The sequence below is a fragment of the Cavia porcellus genome, unplaced genomic scaffold (assembly GCF_034190915.1).
Source record: "Cavia porcellus strain 051 isolate PalLab524CR breed Dunkin Hartley unplaced genomic scaffold, mCavPor4.1 scaffold_12, whole genome shotgun sequence".
NCBI classification, from domain to species: domain Eukaryota; kingdom Metazoa; phylum Chordata; class Mammalia; order Rodentia; family Caviidae; genus Cavia; species Cavia porcellus.
In genome coordinates this window covers 46,562,928-46,584,960 of record NW_026947495.1, presented here as the reverse complement: position 1 = coordinate 46,584,960, position 22,033 = coordinate 46,562,928, and the positions used below count along the sequence as shown (strand labels likewise).

The window sequence follows — 22,033 nt, the reverse complement described above, 5'->3', positions numbered from 1 at the left end:
TGATCAAGAGTCAAAATATTGGAATAGACAGGTGAAGGACATTATATAATAAGTATTTTGTGTTATTGCATTCCTTCAGTATTTAATGACTATATAAAAATTTTGGATGTCTCACACTTGTATTTATCCTTAAGTCCCTCAAAGTGATGTGTATCAAGGTAATAGGAGCTTGGAAACAGTTCCCACCTGCAAAGAACAGAATGTCTGACAGCAAAGGAGAAGGAAGCCCACCCGTATTAGGGCAGGCTCCTTAGTGATGGGACTTCTGCTGTTTTTCTTGTTACAGCCAGCAGGTGGCCGCGTGGTCAGACTGCTCCCATTTTCTTGTTTTGAGTTATAGGTTCCTTGTGACTTGGCATAATTTCAGAGTTTTTGACCTTGAGATCAGCAACAACCAAACTATTTTTCTTAAGTTGATAAAGGCCTTTCAGAGTAGAGGATTTCTTAACTGTTACAGCTGGCCTCTAAACCAGATTTGAGACTCCAGGACTGTGCCCATGCGTCCTTTACTTGGTTCCCTGAGACTTTAATGAGGTTATAGGAGCATTTCAAGGCAATTTATTCAGGCTGGGCAGTCCTGAGGGACCTTGCTTCTTTTTCTAATAAAAACATACCTTACCTTGTTTATCTGCCTGTCCCATCAGGGATTGAAAGCAAGGCCTGGATGCTGGATTTTTTTCAGAGGAGTTACTGCTTTTTCAAGATTTTGGAGGGGGTTGCCGCCTCATTTCCATATTCTGAGAAATCTCCCGAATCTTCCTAGGACAGCTAGCCTCAGTCAGGTCCACGGGACTACAGATTCCTTCCATTTAGTCCTGTTCAAAGAGGCTCTAACTTTCTTGCACAGCGTCTGCTAAAATAGTTCCTTCACAGGCGGTATCTGGAACGCTGCCTCCCACTGTGTTGGAGGGCTGGGCGTGCCATGATGAACACACTCTACCCTCAAGGAGCTTTCTGCAGCAACACCTTGTGCTGGAGATTGGTTTCGTTTCCTTTGTGGAGTGCTTTAGTTCCCCTCGCCTTGTAGTTTCTAAGTGCAGAGCTTCTGCAACAACTGCTACCTATAATACTGAATGGAATGACCTCTGGTTCTACTTAAAATATTTTTAAATTGGTGGGTGAGACAATAACTGTACATTATTTAACTTTATTCTACTATCGTGGCCCAGATCTTCCTTTAAAATGGATGAAAACTACTCTAATTTATATTTTGTATTGAAATTTTTTAATGATTGTGTTTTATTGGATTGCTGTACAGTTATAGAGAGAATCTGAGGTGTGTGTGTGTTTTTGAAGGTATATGGCTCCTGAAATGCTTGATGATACAATGAATGTGAGTATCTTTGAATCCTTCAAAAGAGCTGACATCTATTCTGTTGGTCTGGTTTACTGGGAAATAGCTCGAAGGTGTTCAATTGGAGGTAAGATTTTGGATACCATTTGCATGTACCTTGGCTTGATATTGTGAATACAAAATGTCACTTTTTTCCTAAGCACTATATTGAATCATTTTTAAATATCTAGAGAATACCACTTGTTAATATGTTTCTAATAGAAAAATGGAACATCCTGTGTATAATGGAGTTTTTATAGTAAGTCTTACTTAGGATGACAGTTCTGATAATTCTGATTTCTATATTGGTCATTTGGAAGACACTTTTATTTCAATTTTTGTGCGGTTAGCTTATGTCTTTATATTCTAAAGAACTTTCTCTGGAGGTGGGGGCAGATGTCAGGGAAGAGAGGGAAACAGGAAATAGGATCAAGATGTGATATGTATGTGTACCAGTTCCCTATTAGAAGTGTATTTATTGTGTATTGCAAAATATACCTGTTGTTTTTTTCCTCTGATAAATGAAAGATAAGGTAGATTGCAGAGGGCAACAAAGACAGCCGCTCTATCTCCACTGCTCTTTGGAGTTTAGAAATTAGTCATGACAGGAAGAATTGGAGAGGCCAAAGCCCTGCAAATGGTCTTATGAAATTGCTTCATCAGTGGAGAAAAAGTTAAAAGCTGGTAGGAAGTGGTTTAGAATTTCCACTTTCAAGTGAGACAGATTCAGAATGAAGCCTGGGTTCAGCAATGCCTTGAATCTGGTCATCAGCAATTCAAGTCTCAGTTCCTCACCTTTAAAATCAGGAGGGGAGGGAGGGAGGGAATGGGGCGCAGATGACAAAGGAATGAAGATGTGTTGTGGACTGGACCAGTTCCCCCCACGGAATGTAAACATTACACACTACCAACATGCACTGACAAAAGATTTTAAAAATAAAGATAATAATGAAACTGACCTGTTTTTGGACTTTGAGTGTTTAATTATCTAATTTATGTGAACTTTTCAGTACAGTGCCTGCTAATGGTAAACCCTCAATAAAAACTTGAAAGCCACTGTCTTTTTTATTTTTTTGCACTTTTGTTACATCTATTTCATTTTCTACAACCCTGCAGATTTTATAAAAAGCTTATAAGGTTAAATTATACTTGAATTAGAAACCATGCTTTTTTTCTTTTATTCATGGGTGAGACAGTGAAACATTCAGGAATATAAAGTCCTAACGGTGCAGAGTACAAACTATATAGCCTTTGAGCTGGGTTTAAATCCAGATCTGCTGTGTGTTCTCTAGCACACTCACGATACTCCTTGTCTCCGCATTCTCACCGGAAGCTAGAAATGGTGTGGTTCACTCTTTAGTCAGTGGTTTTGAGGAATAAGTTAAAATGCATAAAGGGCTTAAGACAATGCTTGGTACATACCAAGCTGTAAAAATATTGATACTAGTCTAGATTTGCTTTGAGTTTTTTGTCCTCAGATATTTTAATTAAAAGGACTATAGTTAGTTTTAAAAAACTTATAAGAAAGCCCTTAGAAGTCGAGTAATGTGAAAATTAAGGTTGCCTTTGTCTGGATTTGAGACTGTAACATCAATCCTCACGCTAAGTCATCCATGTTTAACTGCCTCTTGGTTGAAAATCCAGGAAATCCACAGGTGTAGTAACTTTCAATCCTAAATTTGAGAAATTCGTGTTTATGAAAATTGCTTTAAGTTTTTCAAAAAGATAAACTTGTTTTATTTGACAGAAATGCACAGAACAATGAGGCTGTATTATAAATGTGATAATTAGAGTTTAAGTATTGTTTTTGAATTTAAAATGCCATTTTATATAAGTAAAAATTCATGTAATTTTTATAATAGAAAATCTATATTTTGTGAAATGGTAAGAATTATACAAATTTTATATGATATTATGTATGATATATTATTATATAAACTTTTATATTTTCACAGTGTACAATTTCATAATTTTACACAACTAAGTCAGTTGAAATTGAATTCTTGGTCTTTATAGTATTACATTATTTTAATAAACCTTACTTCCCTGTGTTTCTCTTGTGCCTAAATATTATTGTTTGATTATTTGTACAAGGATACTTATTATGCAAATTTCTTACAGGAATTGTTGAGGAGTACCAATTGCCTTATTATGATATGGTGCCTTCAGACCCCTCAATAGAGGAGATGAGGAAAGTTGTTTGTGACCAGAAGCTTCGACCAAGTATCCCAAACCAGTGGCAAAGCTGTGAAGTAAGGCTTCGTGGTTTTTGTTTGGCTTTCGTTTTGTTCATCATGTTGGGGTTATAGGTGTTCTTCCTATCTGTTATATTTTTCATTTGAGTGTCAGGGAGGATTTTCAGAAACCATATAGTACCTTTAAAACCATCCAGTTCATTCCATAGAAGTCATCAGAATTCTTTTATTCCCTTTACCTGGATGTATGCATAACAATGCTGGTGAGTTTATACAAGGCTTTATGTCTTATTCACACTTTGTCCTCTGCAGACAGGCAGCTGGCCACTATAGGTAGACATGTGTTCACACAGAGATGGCTCACTGATCCTGGAGTATGCACTCTCACTGCACAATTCTCAGGTCTCAAGGTCAGAGGAGAGGGAACGAGACTCACACATTGGGTCCTTACAGCTTTGGCAGAGGTGGCACATGATTTCTGTTCATGCTTCAGACCAGAACCAGTCATGTGGTCCGTCCTAAGCAAGGGATCCTGGAATCTGGATTGTCATAGTCAAGTTCAGTGGGCAGGCAGTACTTATGCCACACAGAGGATTCCAATCCCAATTTCTGTCATCCTTATAATCTATAAATTATTCCTAACTCAAACCTGCTAAAGTTTGAAATTAATTTCCTTTGTCAGACAAGGCTCCTCACAGAAGAGACCATTGCTATTTTTTGTCATCCTAGAACTAGAATTATAGTTTTATATGGGTGCCTTTACCCCTTTTCCTAATTATTTTTCTTTTCATATTTATAAGCTTTTTATATAAGGTAAGTCTTTGTATTTTTATGTTTTGCAGTTATCTTACTTATAGATTTAAAAAAACAGCTTTTGAAGGCTTTATACCCTAGTAGAAATTAAATTTTTAATATTAATAATTTCATGTATATGCAAGAATATAAATCTATGAAGTTTAGAGTATAATATAAAATGGAATTTGAACATACTAATTTTGAAAAGTAGAACATTTATAACACTTTGAAGAGTTTTTGCCTTGATGATTAATTATCATTATACTTATTTATTGTGCCTTGATTTTTTTAGAATTTAGCTATATATTTATTTGTATCTAAATGTATATCCTAAGACTTTTTTCCTGAATATTTATGAGACTTACATGATTGAAATGTACCATAAATTTTTTCAATTTATTTTACTCTTTGTTGTGTATAATATATAACATATATGTAATATTTGATGCATATATATAATTTGTAGATACAATCTATTTTCATTGCTGTATAACATTCTATTAATGGACATAGCAAAATCTTTTTACCCTTTTTATTATTGGCATCATATATGTGACACAGTTATTCTAAAAATTGATGATGCTACGTAAGTATGTGTGAAAAGTATATTAGGCATAAAACTGTTGAAATTATGGAGGTGCCCACATAGATAGTCATAGTTCCAAGTAATGAGAATTCTGGGGCCAGTTCTTATGCTATTTCTTTCTTATTGCAGTTTTTAGAACCTCTAATATAATGTTCCTGAAAGTAATGATAGTGGATATCCTTGTTTTGCTCCCTAAAACTTTAAATTTCTTCCTTCTGAGTATAACATATGATATCATGGATCAGTGTATGTACATATATATATATATATATATATATATATATATTTATGTGTATACAATTATTTGTGTACATATATAATTCATTTTAAAATTTATTTTGTTGTTTAAAAAGTTGTTAAAAAACTTGTGTTTGGTATTAATAAAGTCTTTTTTCTTGTTGACGATGTGATGTTATTTCGCTTTTGCTTGAGTGGAATGGGTTGCATTTATAGATTACTACTATTGAACCAATCATGCACTTCTAGAATATACCATATATAGTCTTTCTATGTGTGATCAGTTTTGCATATTGCTGAAACATGCGATTTTCTAATTTATTTATATCTTGTTTTAGGTTAATCCTTTGTATTAGATATTGTTGTTTTCTTTGCTCAATAGTTCTTCTTTCAGGGCTTTCTTCTAAAATCATTTTTGGCTTTCTAATATGCATCCTTTAAAGGTTTTATTTTCTCTGTGTGTAATATAGTGGTATTATGTTCTTCCAGTTTGCCTTGTCCAAAATTGTTTTAATTTTGTCCTTAGTCTTGAACTAATTTACGCACACAAATTTGAATTGTCTATTTTACTAGCTATTTTCTATAAATACCTTAAAGTTATTATTCCACTATTCATCTGACTTCCATTACTGCTGTTGAAATGTCAGAATGTTACCAATTTATGTTTTCTTTTTTATTTCTGAATACTTCCGAACTCCATGTCTTTAAGAACTCCATGTCTTTTAGCATTCTGCAGTTTCTCTGTCATGTTTCTCAGTTAACCTTGAGTGGAATTTAAATCATTGCTAATTCTAATAATTTGTGTTACTCCTCAGTTCTGGGAAATTCTACAATATTTGTTTAATTTTTTTTTGTCTTTTTGAAACAAAATTCCACCATGCAGTTTAGGCTGGCCTTGAACTCACTTTGTAGTTCAGGCTGATCTTGAGCTTGCAGCAGTTCCCCTGCCTCAGCCTCCTAGGTGCTGGGATTACAGGCATGCACCACTACACCCTACAGTTCTAAAATACTTTCTGTTTAAATAATTTGTTTTCTCATTATCTCTAATGCTCACTTTTGGACAATGCATTGGATTCATATTAAACCTTTAATTCTTCCTAGTTAGTTTTTTAATTGCTCATATTTGCATATTTATGCTTTGTCTCTTGGCATTAACATACAATTCTTTAATATTCTTCAAATGTATCAAATCTGCTGTTTGATTCATCCATTGAATACTTGTTATATTTTTCACATCAAGAAATTTTATTAATACTTTAAAAATATATTTTTTACTCATATTTGTAATTTTTCTTTTTCAAACCATATTTTATATACTTCCTTTATACTATTTAATTATCTGACTCATAGGTCTGATTTTTTTGGTTATTCTCTCAACTGGCTCTGTTTATACTACGTTGTTTCCTCACATATTTATGGATTTTCAGTACGAGCTCAGCTTTAACGCACTGTTTAGAATTAAAGACTTGATTATTTTTCATCAAAAGCAAAGATTTAATTTCTCCTACAAACTTTTTTTTATTTTAAAAAGCAAAACAGAAAAAAGGACAGAAAGGATACAGAATTTCAAAAAAGTAAGAAATTAACATTAGTTAATATTGTGTATATTGTTATTTTAGAAGTAGTTGTTCAGGGTACAAGATCTAGGCATAAAAATGATCAAATAATACAGCACAAACTGTTCTTTTTGATGAGCTGTCCTTCTCATGTATGCTCCTGGTTCTGAAATTCTAATTTAGACTATGAAATCTACAGATGCTACCAAACAGCTACCTGCTTCAGTGATTCCTCTGTCTCTGTGGTTTCATGCGTTCATGTTATTTACCAAATATTTATTTTCTTTCTTTATTAGTTTATTTATACTTACTTTTAAAATTAACATTTTTGATATTTGTACCTGGTTCACTTTATATTGAGGTGTAGTTGACATGTAGTTAAAAATCATAAGCCTTAGCAGAGAGCTTGATAGACCTTTTCTGTTTGTACCCACATGAACTTACCACTCACTCAGATTTAGACAGAGGGAATTTGCCAGCCCTTTCTATGACCCTTCATGGTTTTCGTGTCTCTTAGAGAATTCTAAAACAGCTATTCTGCCACATTCTCACACATCAATGACTTGACTCTTCAATTAAATTAGTCTCTATAAGACAGTAGTTTGGTGTTTTGAGAGAAGTTTTGAAGTCTGATCTCAATCTCCTCACATTGTTTCAAATCTGTGGTTTCTCATCAAGCTTGAAATTAATTACTGGGTTTGTGATTTTGCATCTTTGGTGTTTTGTTTGTGTAACTAGCTGATTTTTTATGGTTTTCTCTCTCTTAAAGGCACTCCGTGTCATGGGGAGGATAATGCGCGAGTGTTGGTATGCCAACGGGGCAGCACGCCTAACTGCCCTCCGGATTAAGAAGACTATTTCGCAACTTTGTGTCAAAGAAGATTGCAAAGCTTGATGATAACCCCGTCACAAAGAAATCGCCCACAGCTTCCCCCTCCCCACATCTGCCCTTTTCATGTGAATGTTTTTGCCATTTTCTTTCTCCTTTGTTCTTTTGGTTCTACCTCAAAGATTATACAGGACAGTATTTAAGTGGCCAAAGGTAGTGTGAAAAGATAACTGTGCAGTTAAGCATGGGCAGGAGCTGACTTTATCCATCCTCCTTGTGGTCTTTAAGTTTATTTTGAAAAGCAACTCACAAACTCATCATTTCACTTACTGAGAAATTATTTAAAAAGTATAAAATAAGCTATCTAAAAATAAATCATTAAGATTTTGTTTTACTTGAACCAACAGGACATGAATGAATAGAAAACAGTGTAAAATATATTTCTCCTCAGATGAAGAATATTCATTAAAAATGTGAACTAGAGAATATTGTAGCTAAATATCTCTTTAGGTCATGCAATTTATGGCCTCCTTGTTGAAATTAATAATATTTTTTTAAAAAAATAAATAATGCTCTGAATTTTAATATATAAAACATTTAGTAACAGCGAGCTGCTCGGTGAAATATGGAAGTGGGGTCAGATCTCCACTTGCTCCGTCTTTCCTCTCCATTCCCTGGTTCTTCATCACCCACTACCACGACAGTCCGTAAAGCAAATCCTTTGAAAGCCATTCAATCAGCCATTAAAACTGATACTTCCTCTCATTTACAGAAGAAACACCTGACATCTTGAAATACTAAGAAAAGTACCACAGTCAAACAGCTAATGGCACAGTTGGCAATAGCCCAGATCTTGTGACAATCAACACTGAAGAGTTAGCCAGCCTCCTGCATTTTTTTTGGATTCCCATACTACTTTTCTCCGTATGCAGAAACATCTTTCACTACGATATTTATAGTTTAGTAATATAGAAAGCATACTGAATTACTTTACAGTATTATAATTGACCTGCATGAAATTTTAGAAGCACACCTGTTAAATATGACATTTTCCTCATAGAAATGTAATAGTTACCCTGCTTGTTAAAGACTGTGTTTTTTGTACACTTCCAAAGACTAACTCAACACAAATATCCACTGTCCGAAGATGTCTTAAGATGAAATTCACAAGTTGTATTGCTTTTGTATATACAAAATTGCAAGAAAAGCATCAAAAAGGGAGAGGAAGCAAAGAAATATTTTGAGAAAAATCTTAGAAACTTCAAAATGTGTAACAAACAGATGCTATAGAGTATCAGCCACAGTGAATAGATAGTTCCCTAACCTTTCAGAATGAGCAGATGGGTGCAGAGCAGTGCTCTCATAGTTTCTCATCATTGTACTTTTTGTGGCAACAGAGTGATGAATATTTAATGAGATGTTAAACATTTCCATCAAGTATGTAATAATTGTCTTGGTGATGGAGACTTCATGTGTTCTTTTATTTTTCTAAAATGTAGCTTCCCAAACATTGTTTTTTAGAAAATTCTCCTGCTGAGGTGACCCACTAACAAAAGTATTCTTTGATAGCTTCATTGAGAGTGATCCTGAATGCTAGTGTACCATGTGCTTTGAGAAATCTTGCAGTAAGAAAAAGCTACTTGATTTTAAAAAAACTGGATTTATCAAATTATTTGGTAATGATGGAGTCTTTTTATTATGGGAAGAGGAAATATTTTACTATTTCACATGGAAGTGTTCTACAAAGCACAAATTGGGTAACAGTGGTATGTGTTTTCATGTAAAGCACAATTCAGTGATTATACTTCATTTCATTATGGAAATATGTTACTGAATCCATCTTCATTTGATTTGTCGAGATAGACAAGACAAAATGATGACAGCTGTGGGGATGCTTTCATTCTCATTCATGCATTTCTCCATTTATTAAGTAATCTGGAGTACCCCATATCTTGCTTGCCACAATATTGGGCACAAGGGGGAATAAAAAGATAGATAGGTCCTGCCTTCAGGGATTTTAAAATCTAATTTGGGAATCGGAAAAGTGATATGAGTATGTGGGAAGAAAGTAAATTGACAGATAAAATACAAAGTAGGATGTCTTGAACTTAGTATGACAGTGGGTTTAAAGAATAGGTGTGAAAATCACTTTCAATTGACAACACATTTAGAAAGTGTCTTTATATGGATATTAGAACCTAAGTAGACTACCAATTTTAAAAAGGATTTTAAAAAGAGCTGATGTGAAGGGTTACTGTTGTTTGTACTTATTATTTTATTTCTCACAGACTGATTTTGCATATAAGAGTGAACTTATTTATTTACTAGGGTCTTACTCTAGTCTCAAGTGAGAATAATGTTTATTGTTTTATTCATGTATGTTGGGCAAATATACTTATTGGATTTTTAAGAGAGGGTGTTTTAATGTTTCTGTTTTATTCCTCATGTTTTATAATTTATTTGTGTGTATAAATATAATTCCATATTTTATGGATTTACCTTTCACTCTTTATAGGTCTACACATTGGTACATTTTGATATTTGTTTGTTTGTTTTTCTGTTGGTTAATAATGACTCCTAAGTGAATCACCTTATGCTTCAATTATTAAATACAACTTTTAATGAAAGGGATAGACCAACAGATATGATATGGAAAATATTAAAAGTTATAATTTTTTCCTTAACTCTCAACATACTTTACAAAGAAAATGTTCACTTATAAAAATAGGATAAAGTTTAGAATGTCAGGCAGATTTTCTGTATATATATATATATGCTGTTAAATTTTATATGATTTGTTCTTAATGATATCCCATTGTGTGATATTTACTACTTTTCAGATTTGTTATTAGAAAGAAATCCTTTGTAAGTTAGGTTCAGAGTATCAGTGTTTTTGCTCCTTTCAATTATTTTGGCTTTTGGATATGATACAACGCTTGAGGAAATGTGATTATGAATTTTCAGTACTGTATAAAGAGGTAATGAGATTTACATGCAGCATCAGTCTCTGAAAGTAAGAGAAACATTATTTGTTGTCAATATTTAAGCATGGACTTATTGCCTTGTAAGTTACGTGTTTAAGTTTGTAATTGGTACAGATTCTTTTGTATGCATTCTTGTATGTCTAAAATATTTGGCATGTCATATCTAGAATTCTTAATTATGTTCTTACTTGAGAGTTAAGTGAAACATGACTGTCATGCACTATTTTAGGCATAGCACTTGCTTTTCATCTTCATACTTTCAATTAACTTTGCATTTTAAATTTCCATGATTGTATGAAAATAGTAACTTGGGTACAGTGTCTGAAGAATTCAAAATCAGCTTTTATTTTAAAATGAAAATCTACAACAGATTCTTTAGGTTAGAAGTTCTACACTAATTTATTATTTTATAACTTCTACTATTGTAGAATTATTAACTAAAAGAAAACAGAACTACTTTCTTGGAATTTTGCCACCAGGTGACTTATCGGGGCAGAAGGAACTCAGGGCTATCTTGGAAACTACCCCTAAGTACAGGGAATCTACTCACCAATCACTTGAAATCAGGGAGCTGGCTGACCTTCACCATAATGCAGTGTTCACCTTAAAGTCATGGTTAGGGAATAGTTTTTGATTGATTATTTTGTTAAACAAATTTATTTAAAATGTGGAAATGTTATTTCCCATTAAAAAATCAAATCAAAATAGCAAATGAATAGAAGTTGGCAATTGTTGTCTTCAATAATTTTTGCTTTATATAAGTTTATAAAGGTAACATTATAAGCTATTTAGATATGTTTGGTATTAGTATCTTAAATGAGGTCATATTTTTTAATGTATACTTAATCTATTTTTGTGTGTGTGAAACTTAACCATTCTTTGTTTGATGATACTTTGTTCTATCCATATGCTAATACCTACTTGGACTGTATTCCACTATTTTAGTAAAGACAGTGAACTCTCTGACTGAGGACTATTTTTTAGGGCTGCTAAATAGAAAAATACCAACAGAAATGTAAAACTTTTATTAAAATTTTAATAGTAAGAATTTCTATAATATAAGAAGTTTTCTAAAGCATTTTAGTACAAATTTTCAGATACTCTTTTTTCCATCTCTAACTTCCTTTTTCTTCCATTATTTTTCTCACTTGCTTTAAAATATTTCATCAACCTTCAAAATTATTAGCTACTAATTTTAGTACATGTTATTTACTTAATTATTCTGAAATTTAGCTTTTTCATCAAAAGAGATCCCCAAGTGATCTAAATTGTTTAACGTGTGTCACAGACAAATACAAAACCCAGAATTTTGGGGAATTAGAATGAATCTAAGAGATTTTGTAGCTTGATGTCACACAGAGGAGGAAACCAGAGGTCAGAGATTAAATGACTACCAGTTATTTCCAAAACCTAGTAGTGATACCTACTGTGCCCTACTCAACTCCTCCGAATTAAAAAAATTGGTTAACTCGAATCTAAACTTACCTTGATTATTCACTTGCATAAATGTGCCATCTAAAGATGATAAAATTCTACTTTTCCTGTGCTTCTACTTTGCTCAGGATAAAATAATTGTTCACTAAGAAAAACTAAAATAGACGAAGAGTTTCAAAATGATGATGCAAGCTAGGCAGCCATCGGAGTGCTGATGAGTGTAACTGGAGGGTGACGAGGGGCAGGAGCTTAGTGCCAGCGGTGAGCAGCACGGCTGCATGGCTGTGCCGCCTCCTCTTTCTCCGAGGGTTCATGCTCTGGACAGGTTGGAAGATGATTTGGTAGATGACTCTGGAACTATGTCTAGTGACATACTATCTGGCCTTTTTTTCTTTTCTCAGTTTCATCCTCAGTATTCATTTTCTTTCACCTCATTAAAAACATTTTCTGAGTTTCATGAACTCTACCTTCATGATTCTTGTCTCTCTTTAGCTATACTCGAACACTGTCCAGATTGTTACACTGGGCTTCTTAACAAGATTTTAATTTCCCCCCTCATGTATGAGAGGATTCGCCTCATAACTTCACCAGTAATTATTCTCTTGGCACTATAAAAAGGGTTCTGTTAATGGCAGAGATGACTTTCTTTTAAACTTTAAAAAGACTGTGTGGTTATATTCTAGCTTTTATCTAACATATAAAGAATGTCTACTTTTGGTTTAATGCTAAATTTCAGTTGAGACTGTGACTTGGAAAGAGAATGTGGAATGTATGTCCCATAATGTGACTGCTAAAATTACTCCTGCTGTGTTTATTACTATTGCTTTGTTTTCCTTTATCTTTTAAAACCAAACCATTATGCTATATGATGTGGAATATAATATTGAAATTAGGTAGCAATCCCCCTTTAAAACTCATGTATTAAAAGAACTGGCAGGATACTTCTCTATTTCAGTTGTAAATGAATACATCTTTTGGGAAAATATGAGTTGTAGCTCATCCTAACTTTAATATTGTCAGATATGACCACATTCTCTGATAACTGACTCCATGTTAAACTAGCAGATGATTCTCCACCTAATCCAGCAGTTTTAACTGCAGTATTTTTACCCAGACCTTTTTGAAATCTGATTAATATAATTACTGAAGATCTGAGTACGGTAGTACACTGTCTCAGGATTAATTTGGGCATATTGAGATACACAAAAATACTCCCAGCAGGTGGGCACATGGGAAATATCTGCAATTGGCTCTTTGCAGAAGGAAACAAGCATCTTATATACTTACATATCCTTGAAAAATGACCCTGCTTATAAATCTTCAGAAAATTGGAATTAAAAAGGCAAGATGGTTTTTTTTTTAACATCTGCAAACTGAGCAGAGAACTTAGGAGAAAACATTCTACCATTCTAAAAGAGCAAGTAAATTAGATGTTAGGCCTGCTGTTTTAAATTTTCTACCCTGAAAGTTTCACGGGCCCTGATTTTGATGTCTTCATTGAGTTTTCATTCACACTGAACCTATTCATTGACTTATAAAACAAGATAGTGTGCCGAAGTTCTGCCCAGAAACACGTAAATTAAGAATCATCCAAATTTCTGCTTTTTCCATGGACTAAGTAGTAGTATTTATGCACTTTTAAAGATCCAATATTTTTCTTCTGTCTATAAATATGAGTATCTGAATCAAAATATTAAATTCTAGTTCATTTCCACAATACTAGTATCAAGCTGAATAAGAATTATTCAAACTTATTTTGTGTTTTGGGTTTTAAAATTCCCCAGAAACAGAATACTAGACTCAGATCTCAAAAAAAATTTTTCCGATTGACTTTTAAAGTACTAATTCTAATTATACTTTTTTTGGTAGTGTGACTCTTCTTATACCTAAGAACATATTACAAATGTCAAAACCATTGCCTTTTGACATTGCAAAACATGCCTTGAACTCTTGAACTACTGTGAAGAGAATCACTGTTGTAAAGACTTTTTGTAAGCTAGTTGCTATTCTTAAGTATGTGAAAAGATATTGCCTTCCAATAGAGAGGCTCAAATGGATGTATATAAACATTGTGAAAAAACAAATTGGGTTTTAAAATGAGAACTGGGCAATAAATTGTATCAGAAATGTGCATATGGGGATTTTAGTACATAATTGCAATTTAATTGTTGAAGATAAAGAGAATTCCAGATTGTAAATGAAATGAATGATATTAAAATGTTTCATTAATTTCTAGTCTGTGAAAATATACATTTTATAATAACATATATACTTATTTTATTTAGAAATTATATAGCATTTTAGAATTTAGTAGAAACTCTGTGATAGACTTCATATCAAAATGTTTAACTTTGCCAACAGTAAGTCATAAAATGTTTATTTTAAAACATTTTAATATAATTGCATAACTTTCAGCTGCCTCCAGATGTAAATACTTATCTGCCTAAATGTTATATTTTTATGTATGCATTTTCTGAAAATGTATTGTTTTGTAAAGTGGAAAAGGTAATAAATTAAGCATTCCTTGCACTTGTTACCGTGAAGCATATAGAGCTCTATTTTAAATAAAAGAAAATGTGACATATTTTGGTTTCTCTACATTTATAGTCCATTTTTTTCCTTGTGGTACCGGGCATTGAACCCAGGCTTTTCATACTGAGCTACTTCTTCAGCCCTTTCTTACCATTTTTTATCTTAGTGAGTCCTTGAATTGCACAGGTTGGCTATCACTTGGCAATCCTCTTTCCTCAGTCTTCCTGAGTGCTGAGATTACAAGCAAAGGTTATCACCCTGAACCAGTTATGGTCCATTATTTCCAAATTGTGTTTATATTTGTGTTCAGAGTAAGGAATGGGTGATAGAAACTTAAAGGAGGCTTAATAGCATTGGAATTTTGCTTCCTTCCTTCATACCAGGGAATTGTAAAATTCTAGAATTTCAGGTCTGGAAGAGACAATTATTTAGCATGTTTGTCTAGGTGACACTCAGGACAATACATTTTTAAAATTTTTATAGTATTTTATACTTTTTACAACACTTATTGAAAGACTACTGTGTTCACTTGCTTTGAAGTCTAAAATAGCTTCTATCACTTAGAATAAAATCACAACTACACATGGTCTACAGCTTCAAGATACAGAGCAACCTCTCTGGATAGCCTTTCTGATGTCTGCCACCTCCATCCCCAGCTCTTTCCAGTCTCTTGTTTCTTGATGTTCCTTGAATTTGCCAAACACATACCTGTCCGGAGGACCTTACCTTGTCTGCTTTGCCTGGAATATTCTTCCAAATATTTATACAGTGTACGTGTCAGGTAGAATGTCACCTTTTCTAAAGTAACAAGACTATCTTGTTATTCTTTATTGCACTTAGTATTCATTGGCTTTATGTTATATCCACATCTGATAATATATTACTGTAGTAACTAAATCCTTGAGCATTGGAATTAGGGGTCATTTCATTTACACTTGAAGATGTACTTCAAAACATTAAAAGTAATATATTGTTTTGCACAGGGAGAAGTACTCTGCGGAATTCATTACCTACCAAATGTCTGTAATAAACCTTGAGAGATAGTTATAAACCCAGCCAAGAATAGTTTAGCTTAATCTGCTGTGGGTGAGTGTTCCCGAATGACACCATGAGAAGAAAGGGTGTTTGGTTTTTATCTGTAACTGTACACAATTGATGTTTTCTAGGTCTTGGCTTCAGAGAAGCAGAACACTGTGTTGCATTAACTTTTGATAAAGGCTTTATAATTCTTTTACTTCTGATTCTTCTTCCTCAGTTTTGGAACACTTTTGTTACATGTTGTAAGTAAATTAAACAACTAGAATGGAGGATATGTGTGAGGACCAGGTTATGTAATTTAAATTCAATGCTATTATTGAGGGAGACTATAGGTTTTAATGGTCATAATGCAGAAGGCATCATGTGAAGTTGGTATTTAATAAAGGCAGTAAAGGAACTGCTTCTTCAGAGATTTATTCAAGTAACCCAAACACCTCCCAATACTCACTCCTCTAATTAGCAAAGGTTTAGAGGTGGTAGACAAGTGAAGAATTTCAAGGTGAGCTGTACAGCTGACCTGGTGTTGGTATCTTTGTATGGTACATACTTTTACCCTAATTTTTAATATTCTTTAAAACTCATGCAAAATATTGTCACGAGGGAAAGAAAAAATAAACAAGTCTTCATCTTTAGTAATTTAGTATTATTACAAATATGACCCAGGGTTTTTTTTTTGTAAACACACACACACACAGACACACACACACTAATTGAAGGAGGTCTTCCTCATAATTCCATCTCTGCATGAAGAAATTTCCAGGTGCCACTGAACTGTGTACATTAAATTTCAAATATAATCAAATTGGGTTTAGAAATACTAATGGTGATTTCATAGAAGAACCCTTGCATCAGCAACTTAGGAAATTACACTTGATTTTCTTTTGAGTGTTACTCAATTGTGCTTGAAATTGTTCATTCGAACTCTTCTAAACAAGAAGCAGGTGGTTAAATGTGGTGCTGTTTAACATTTGCACAAAACATTCCAAGCACAATGTGCTTTTGCCTTTGAATGTCAATTGGTTGCCCCCCTCTCGCTCATAGTCTATCCTCCCCTGGTCATTTGATTTGACCTTGATACATTCCTGAAAGGAGAATTGGTTCAAATGGAGTTACCTGCTATGGAGCATTGGACTATTTTTATAGTCTTACAGCTAACACTTTTAATGTGGAAACTCCTGGTTACTGAAGCAATTTAAGAAAAAGGAATTGCTGAGTTTGCCTTTTATTTTTTAATGGAGAAATACAAGGTGACATGATCATAAAAGATATAAGTGAACCGGAACAGGGCATGTCAGCCTAGGTTTTCTGCACAGGGCAAAAGCAAGGCTTTGTAAAACACATTTCAATGCTATACCACAATCTATATCTGTGTTTTTTAAAATACATGAACCAGTTCAAAAAGTGCTTTTCTCTATATCAGCTTTTTCCTTTACCAGAAACACATAGGTGATATCATCCGCTTTCAGCTAAGATTTCTGTCTCTATGTGGTACTTAGTAAATATCAAAATGTACAATCAAATTGGAAGATAACATCTTAGAAATCTATAAACTCCATTTTTTTTTCATTTTTGAGGAAAGCTTTTGTGGGTGCAGAGTACATTCTCCATCTCTATCGTTTTTCTGACCACTTGCTCCTCTATCTGATGGATAACATGTGTGGGAACAGTATGAATTTACAGGCAAAAGCTTTAATTGAGAAGAAAGACTACATGGGAAGGATCTTCAGCTTGAGCAGCTGAAGGGGACCCCGGTGTAATAATGAAGATCAGACTTGATATTAACAAAAGCATGGGACTAGATTGTAGCACTGTGTGTAGGCTAGGGGATGATAACTATTCAGCACATCGTGAGGATGGCATTTTTGGATACTTTCTCCACACATTTTAGGAGGTTTCTTCCTAGTGTAAGTTATGGGTCAGTGGCTATTTCCCTTCTAAACACATTATAGTTCCCCATCACTTTTACAGCACACCTAAAGGAAACGTGCATCTCATATACTGTTAGCAAAGATAGGGAAAGAGATGATTTCACCATTAGTGAGTAACAGATCATGGATTAAGTATTAAGAATTTGTGTCTTTTTTTATTTAGTTTTGATTTTGGTTTTGAACCAGAATATCACTAGGTAGTTCAGGCTGCCCTGAAACTCTCTATGTATCCCAAGCTGGCTTCAAACGTGCTATGTTTCTCTTGCCTCAGTCTCCTGAGAGCTGGGATTACAGGTGTGTGTCTGTAATTCCTGATTGAGAACCTGTGTTGCGTCTCATGAGCTGTTAGAGAAGCTGTTAGAGAAAAGAAACAAATCACCTATAAAGAAGAACCCATCAGAACTAAAGCAGACTTCTCAACACAAACCCTTAAGTCATGTACAGCTTGGGGTGAAGGATTTTAAGATGCAAAAGGAAACAATCTTCCACCCTAGATTGATATACACCTCAAAACTATCTTTTAAAACTGATGGAGAAATATGATACTTTTATGACAAAGAACTCTTGAGGAAATTCATGACCAGCAAACCAGCACTCCAAAATGTTCTGAAGGATATTAAAGAAAGAGATAATGAAATCTACAATTCCATGAAACCCAACAGAAGGAATACACCAGGTAGACCAAGCAGTTAAACGAGGAAAGAAAAAGAACCAGCAACAGGTAAATAATATGATGAGGATAAGTCAGTACATATCAGTTGTAACCATCAAAGTTAGTGGTCTCAGTTACCCAAACAAAAGAAACGGATTGGCAGAATGGATCAAGAAACAAAATTCAGCTATATGCCACATAAAAGAAACACATTTAACTAAAAACAGAAATTCATAGACTAAAAATCAAAGGGTAAAAAACAATATCCCTTGTGATAGGAACCTGAAAAAAAGCAGGCGAAGATATTCTATTTGAAGACAAAGTGGATTTCAAGAGTAGACTGATCAGAATAGACAAAAAAGTTGCTATATACTTTTTAAGGGAACAACTGAAGAGGATGAGATAACAGTCTTAAAAATATATGCACAAAATACAAATATAGTCAACTACATAAAGCAAATATTAATGGACATGAAAAATCAAATAAGCACTAATACTGTTAAAATGGGGACCTCAATACTCGCCTGTCACAAATAGATCATCTAGACAAAAATTCAACAAAGAAATATAGGAACCAAACTAAACCTTTGAATATAACATGTTTAATTGTTAAGACAAAACTCTTTTCTGATAACATCAGGAATAAAGAATGTTCATTTCTGAAACTTCAGTTAAACATTGTATTAAGGAGCTAAACCATGAAATAAGGTAGGAGAAAGAAATAAAAGAAATACAGATTGAAAAGGAAGGAACATATGGTTAGGTGAAATTGTTCTGTACATAAAGTATTCTAACAGATCTGCTTCAACTACTAACATTAATTTAGCAAGGTGACAAAATATAAGATTATGTGCAAAAATGAAAGCAATATGAATGAAATTATGCAGAATTTATTCTTTTATTCTGGTATTGAAAATATTTTCTGTCAGTTGGCGATTCTTTTTTATTTAATGGTGTTTTCCACATAGCAGAAGCTTTAAAATTGATGAAATCAATGAAAATAATTTACAGTTTTTATGTATGTTGTTTTTGTGTTCTAGCTAAAAATCTTTGACTACTCTAAAATAAGGAACAATCCCATCCTACATGTCCATCTAGTTTTACAGTTTGAGCTTTAGGGTTTTTTTTAATCTTCTATACATTTGACTTAATTTTTTTGTGAAGTAAGGAGCAATATCCATAAAGATATCCAGTTACTCTACTATCTTTTGTTGAAAAGAATAACTTTCATTTTTAAATATGTTGATACCTCAGTCAAAGTCTGGTTTATTCTAAATTAGTAAGTGTCTCTTTAATCTGTGGCTTCACAGGTCACTTGCATTCCCTAATCTGATATGCTCTAGTGAAAATTTCACTTCAGATACTGTATTTTTCTCATCTAGAAGTGTCATTTTACTCGTCTCTCATTAGAGACAAGTAATGTATTTATTGTAGTGCTTGACTGCATTCATAAAATCTATTTTCAAGTTTTTTCTTTTTCTGGGTCTTTCAACTGCTCTTTCTTTTGCTTGTGTATCCTAAGTGTCTTCTTTAGATGTCTAGTAATTTCAAATTAAATGCAGGATATTATGATTTATTATTATTATTATTTGTCTTTGTGAGACAAGGTCTCTTATGTAGTTCAGGCTGGCCTTGAGCTAACTTTGTAATCCAGACTAGTCTTGAACTCACATTGATCATCCTGCCTCAGCCTCCCAAGTGCTGGGCTTACAGGCATGCACCACTCTCCTGATTCATAATAAGATGAATGTTTGAGTTTTATTGCCATGATGATGGAGAGTTGAATTGTGATTTGGAAGACATTAAGCAACATGTAGAATAGTTCATTCCTTTGAAGTCTTATATTTTAAGTTTTGTTAGGAAAAGCCTAACCTGACTTTAGTTGTAAGGCTAGTTGTAATCCTACTACACAATTGTGATCCTACCAGGATTTCAACTAAATGCCACAAATTTCAGTAAGCTCTCTATGATCCTCCTGGTCTGTACTCATACATCTCTCAGCTTGATATGAACTACAGGAATTGTTCCATTAATAGTTTCTCAGTAATTTTTCTTTGCTTTGTCTTAGGAATAGTCAACAGAGTATGTGCCTTGTATCATTTATGAAAAAAGGATACCAGTGTAGACTTTTGAAGCTGTTTCTCTGTGAAGCACCTTCCAGTTCTTTAAATATAAGCTATCTTCTCAGTACGTCTTCCCAGGTTGGCAAGACTGTCATATTCAGCTTGATTCTTCCTAGCTGTTCATAATCCTCCAAGAAGTGCTTTAGAAAAATAAGAATCCTGGGCATGATGAGGCTTGTGTCATGTGTGTCTCTTATTTTAGGGATTATAATCCTGTGCTGCCACCTGTTGTTAAATGCTTGAAGCAGTTTTATTTAATATATAAATGTACATATATTTATATACTTCAATTGTATATTTCACACATATGTTGCATATGTATATGTTTAATTCATATATATATATATATATATATATATATATATATATATATGTATTCCTCCCCCTATGTTTAGCTGTTTATGGCAGGAAGGAAATTATAGTGCCAGATAGTCTGTCATGGGTGGAAGCACAAGCTTCTGATTTTATTTCTGAAAGTCTTAATACTATATTTATTTCTCCAATTATTTATTTTAATGCTTGCCTATTCTATGAACTGAATCTTTTGAGATTGAAGTATGACATTGAGTTATATTGAGAATGATAAGTACCTAGAATAAAAAAATGAACATATCTAATTCATTAAAATATGTTTATTTTTCTGAGAGATAGAGAAGGGTGGGGGAAATGAAAATGAGAGAGAAAAACTCCTGAGTGCTTCCTGATCATTTGTTCATGTTGAGAAGCTGGAATAGACAGATAGTGGGGGGTAGTGGATAACAATAACTTTGGAGGGATGAACTGCTTGTAAGTAGTGCAAACATCTCCAAAATTATCCCTGCATTGTTCCTCTTATTGTAGGCATAGTTGGAACACAATATTTTGTATTGTGCCTATGTTACTTGGATCCTTAGTATTAGTTCTCTATGAAATTTGCCATTTTTACAAAATCCTAGAACAAAACCATTGATTATTATTCCAAACGAAAGTCGGTAATTATACATACTTTTGACACTTGTGTGTTATTTCTGACAGTCACACTTTTTTCTTCTCTGGAAGGTTGGGGGTTGGAGTGGCAGGTGCCTGACATGCCCCCTAACATGACATTGATGCTCCGTTTCTTACACCCACTTTTCCTTCCTTTCCTTTCTGAATTTGTGTATTCTTCCATTTTCTTAATCATTGTTGCTCAAAAAGCAATTTAGTGGGAGAAGGATTTTCATCAAGATAAGTTTAGAAAGAGGAAGGAGTTTGTCTCATTACTTCCTCTTTATATGGCTAAGCCACCTCTGAATCATAACCTATATAAAATCTAACAAAGTCTTTTGAGTCTAGTTTCATAAAGTCAGAGCTTGTTTGTCAAAATTCGAGAAAGACCAATTTTAGGGGCAGGTTGACACAGTCTCCAGTGGCTTTCAGTCCTGTCATCCTGTGCTTTTTTTCATGCCCACTCTAATGGATTAGGAATTCTGAATGCCTGCAAATTGATTAAAGTTTCAGTTGAAAAAGTTAATTAAAGACAGAATGGAACAAAAAAGAGAATATGTGCTTGCTTGCATATATGCAGTGTATATCTATTGAATTATAAGAAATTAAAATTTAATTTTTAATATTAATCCTTCTTTTCTTTCTGCTAATTTCTATGAAGAAAAAAAATCTATAAACTTAACCTTCAGTATTACAGGAAAGAAGTCTTTTTCCCAAGATATATATTTAGAAACATTGTTCTCTATGATACAGCAGTAACTATTTTCCCTGTTCATATTTTAAGCACCCTACGGGTTCTCCCATATTATAAATAAATTATATGTACATATGAATATTCATGAGTT

The 22,033-nt window shown here is 33.5% G+C and overlaps 1 protein-coding gene across 3 annotated transcripts in view; it reads left to right on the top strand.

Annotated features, from left to right (window-relative positions):
- Acvr1c (activin A receptor type 1C) overlaps positions 1 to 14,534 on the top strand; it is an 87,227-nt gene extending 72,693 nt beyond the window's left edge. For all 3 annotated transcript variants that reach the window (XM_063259122.1, XM_063259121.1, XM_063259120.1), the window contains 3 exons: positions 1,297 to 1,421; positions 3,455 to 3,585; positions 7,472 to 14,534. In XM_063259122.1, coding sequence (XP_063115192.1) covers positions 1,297 to 1,421; positions 3,455 to 3,585; positions 7,472 to 7,597 — 382 coding nt within the window. In that variant the 3' untranslated portion in view covers positions 7,598 to 14,534. The remainder of the gene's footprint in view (positions 1 to 1,296; positions 1,422 to 3,454; positions 3,586 to 7,471) is intronic.
- The last annotated feature ends 7,499 nt before the right edge of the window (positions 14,535 to 22,033 follow it).